Source organism: Pteropus vampyrus, unplaced genomic scaffold (assembly GCF_000151845.1).
Source record: "Pteropus vampyrus isolate Shadow unplaced genomic scaffold, Pvam_2.0 Scaffold296, whole genome shotgun sequence".
NCBI classification, from domain to species: Eukaryota; Metazoa; Chordata; class Mammalia; order Chiroptera; family Pteropodidae; genus Pteropus; species Pteropus vampyrus.
Genome location: NW_011889077.1, coordinates 781,465 through 785,610, shown reverse-complemented (window position 1 = coordinate 785,610; position 4,146 = coordinate 781,465). Strand labels below are relative to the sequence as shown.

The 4,146-nt window shown below is 66.7% G+C and overlaps 1 protein-coding gene across 1 annotated transcript in view; it reads left to right on the top strand.

Annotated features, from left to right (window-relative positions):
• AGPAT3 (1-acylglycerol-3-phosphate O-acyltransferase 3) overlaps window positions 1–4,146 on the top strand; it is an 84,511-nt gene that overhangs the window by 69,579 nt on the left and 10,786 nt on the right. Inside the window, exons 4-5 of the mRNA XM_011376379.2 lie at window positions 2,744–2,913; window positions 3,398–3,559. Coding sequence (XP_011374681.1) covers window positions 2,744–2,913; window positions 3,398–3,559 — 332 coding nt within the window. The remainder of the gene's footprint in view (window positions 1–2,743; window positions 2,914–3,397; window positions 3,560–4,146) is intronic.

Sequence of the window (4,146 nt, the reverse complement as noted above, 5' to 3'; positions counted from 1 at the left end):
AGGCAGCCGTCCTGAGCCTGTCGTGGTTTCCGGCACGTGACCTGCAGGTGACCTCCGGGAGGTGTCGCGGAAACCAGGCCATGTGCACATGGGTGTCGGTGCCAACACCAGTGAGCCGTGCGCCATCGAACCCGAGTGCAGAGACGGTGATGGAAAGTGCCTTTCAGAAAACCCACGGACTGCTCCCTCCCCCGGGGGTCTGTGTGTGTCAGCTCGGTCCAACGCAGGGCCGACCCGAGCGTCCATCCGTGTCATGGTCATCTGGGAGCGCGTCCCTCCCATTGACAGCGCTGTGCAGCCGCCCGGATGCGACTCAGCGGGCACGACCTCCGGTGGCCAAGTGGGCGAACAGAGCGTGGTGCCCATGTGGTGGACACTACTCAGCCTCAAGCCGGAAGCAAGTCTTGTCGCATGCAGCCCCTGGGAGAGCCCGGGGGACGTTATGCCAAGTGAAACAGGCTGGCCACAGAGGGACAGTCCTGCGTGGCTCCACTCATGTGAGGACCTAGAGCGATCCAGCCCGGAGCAGCAGAGAAGCGCATTGGCAGGGGGCTGCCGAGCTGTGGCCACGCTCCAGAGCCCACGGACAGCTGGGGCCTGCAGGTGGCCTGGGACAGCAAGGGGGTGAGGTGCGTGGCCCCCGCCGCGACTCCACGTGCAACCGAAGGCGGCCCACAGACCGGTTCCCGACCGCCGGCCAGAGGCACGGGCGGAACCCTGCGGGTCCCCTCCAAGGCGAGTCTTTAAAATCCGTGTGTTCATACAGATGCAGCCGTCACCACAGCCTAATTCTGGAACACTGTCAGCCCCCCAAGAAAGCCTGTGGCGTTTAGCAGGCACCCCCATTCCCGGCCCCCAGCCCCTGGCAGGCAGTCTGCCTCCTGTCTGTCTGTGGCTTCGCCTCGCCTGCCCCCGTCATGTTGATGGAACCTGCCAGGACACGGGCCCTTGGGACTGGCGGCTCTCACTCGTGGGGCGTTTCCAAGGTCCCCTCACGCTGTGGCGAGTGTTGGGGCTACGCCCTGTTAGGGCCGAATGACATTGCACAGCATGGGCACACGCGTCACCGTGCGGGCACACGCATCACCAGGCGGGTACACACCATCAACAATGGACACATGAGTCACTGTGTGGGCACACGCCATCACTACACAGGCACACGCCGTCACCAAGCGGGCACACGCCGTCAACAGTGGACACGTGTCACCATGCGGGCACACACTGTCAGCAGGCGGGCACATGCCGTCACCAAGCAGGCACACGCCATCAACAATGGACACACGCGTCACTATGCAGGCACACGCCATCAACAATGGACACATATGTCACTGTGCGGGCACACACCGTCACCAGGCGGGCACATGCCGTCAACAATGGACATACGTGTCACCGCGTGGGCACACACCATCACTATGCGGGCACACGCCGTTACCAGGCGGGCACACGCGTCACCCATTCATTAGCTGATGAGTGTCTGGCTGGTTGCCGCTGTGAATTCCGCGTGAGCAGGCGTGCACACGTGTCCGGGCGGACGCCGCTTCCGTCTCCCTTGGGCGTGCGTCTGGCGGTGGCCCTGCTGGGTGCCCTGGGAGCTCCGCGTTCGGAATGGTTTTCTGAAGCGCTGCGCCGTGCGGCGTCCCCACCGGCCGTGAGCAGCGTTCCAGGCGTCCCGTCTGCCGCCTCCTGCGTCGTCACTGATGGGAGCGTCCCGGCGGCGGGGGGCGGGGGGGGCGGGGGGCTCTGGTTTGCGTTGTCCTGACGGCGGACGACACCGAGCATCGTTCACGTGCTGGCTGGCTGCCTGCGAGGGAGCGTGGGAGAGCGTCTGCTGGGACCCGTCCGTCTTCCGTCCCTGTGCCCTCACCTGGAGCATGCGGGTGCTGGGCGGGTGCCGCCGGGCCGCCGGGCTCCGCATGCGAGCTGTTTGCCTCGGATGCACAGCCACTCTCGGCCCCCATGCGTCCGCTCAGGGCCCTCTCTGGTCCCTTGACGGGGCTGTGGTCAGCCTGTCCTGGAAGCTGACCCCTTTATGGCTTCTCCTCTGACCGTCCGTCAGGTAGAAAGGACATGAGTGTTCAGCCGCTGTCCGAGAGAGAGCCCGTCCGTCCGGTTCTCACCTTGCAGAGAGAGGAGGTGGAGACCCCATGTGCTCGGCTGGCATTGTCACCTGCCGTGCCCCACCCGGTCCTCCCAGTAGCCCGTGTGGAAGCCGCTGCTGTCCCCTCCCTGCAAACAGGAGGCCGAGGCTCAGCGCTCTCAGCACGGGCCATGCTTCCCCAAGCGGCCTGGGCCCGGCACACATGGCAGGGCTGAGCCGTGTCGGCCCTGGGCACTGTGCGGCCTGCTCTGTGAGGTCGCTCTGCTCAGGACGCCTGGCCGAGGTAGGCGTGACATCGGCTGGCCACGGGGGCCCCGGGCTGGCCGTGTGCCCTGCCCCAGTCCGTGGCTGGACTGCGAGGCGTCCGGCCAGAGTGCGGCTCGTGTGAGGGTCACGGCCGCACAGGCGACAGAGGCGTCGGTCCGAACGCCGGGGTCCTCCGCGGCCTCTGCTTGTCTCGTCTTCCTGAGAGTTTCGCTTTTGCTTGGAGCGGTAATCGTGAGTCAGGGACACTAAAACGCGTGCCCAAACTCGCTTCTGGAAAAGCCCGGTGTGGACGGACGTCCTGTGCCGTTGGACACCGCACTGTGTCGGGGGGCCTGGCTGCCTGCTCCGCCGCGCCCCCAGCCCGCTGTGTGTCCGCAGAGCTGGTCATGCTCCTGGAGTGGTGGTCCCGCACGGAGTGCACGCTGTTCACCGACCAGGCCACGGTGCGCTGCCTGGGGAAGGAGCACGCGGTCATCATCCTCAATCACAACTTCGAGATCGACTTCCTGTGCGGCTGGACCATGTGTGAGCGGTTTGGCGTGCTGGGGGTGAGTGACGCGGGGTCCTGGGAGGGTGCCGGCACGGCTCCCCAGGGTGGGTGTGAGCCCCCTTCCCCCCCAGCTGGGAGTGGGAAGGCGTGGTGTCCCCCACTGTCCGAGCCACTGCCCTGCCTCCCTACTCACAGCCCTCACGGGCCCTGAGTCCGCGGAGTGCCCCGGGGGGCTGGGTGACCCGGTGGAGACGAGATGTTGGCACCCGAGCCCCCGGAGCACCCCTGCAGCGACCACGGCTGGATGGCGCCCTGCCCTTGGGAAGGCCAGGGCCTGGTAGCCAGCCCTGGGCACCTCCTGCCCGCCAGGCCTGCGCCCAGGTGTGCTCTGGAGGCCGGCCACCTGCGTTCTCACGGCCAGGCTGACCCTGGCGGTGCCACACTCAGTGTCAGGGAGTCCCTGTTGACAGCGAAGCCCCGAGCTGCACGCCAGCCCCCAGGTGGCTGTGGGCGCCTGGAGCAGTGCCTGCCCCTCCCCCCAGAGCTCCAAGGTGCTGGCCAAGAGGGAGCTGCTGTGCGTGCCGGTCATCGGCTGGACGTGGTACTTCCTGGAGATCGTGTTCTGCAGGCGCCGGTGGGAGGAGGACCGCGACACGGTGGTGCGGGGGCTGCAGCGCCTGGCCGACTACCCCGAGTACATGTGGGTGAGTCCCGCGGTGCCCCCGGCACACGGCCGCACGCTGCGGGGCCACGAGCGTCCCCTGCATCCCGACGGGGTGGCCAGCAGCGGCCTCGCCCTCGGAGCCACAGTGGGGAGGGGGCCAGGGGCAGGGAGCCTCTGCTCGGCAGTGGGGGCCCCTGAGGTGGTGGGTGTGGGCGCCCAGCCGGTGCCCGGAGAGAGCCACCGCCTCGGAAGGGCAACCTGCAGGCCTGGACCACATTGTCCTTTAGCGCACAGCAGAGTCCCAGGGTACTTGACACAGCCCGTAATGCCAGCGGGGCCTGCGGGGCTGGGGCGGGCTCAGGGCCCTGGGGTGATTTGATGGACAGCTGCCAAAATTATTAGTGTCATGGGTTTGAATCTCCTGTTTGTCTCTGCTCCTTCTTTCTCGCGTGTGACAGTCCTTTGAGACCTGGCTCCTTGTTTAGTGTCCCACCTGTCACGTATTATCCACTCGCTGACCAGAGGCTGCTGCCCGGGGGCCTTCGTGTTTCCTCCTTTCTGGAACGTTCTCTCTCGCAGTCTTTGAGCAGCAGTGTGGGGTGAGGGCGTTGGTGCGGATCGCAGCCC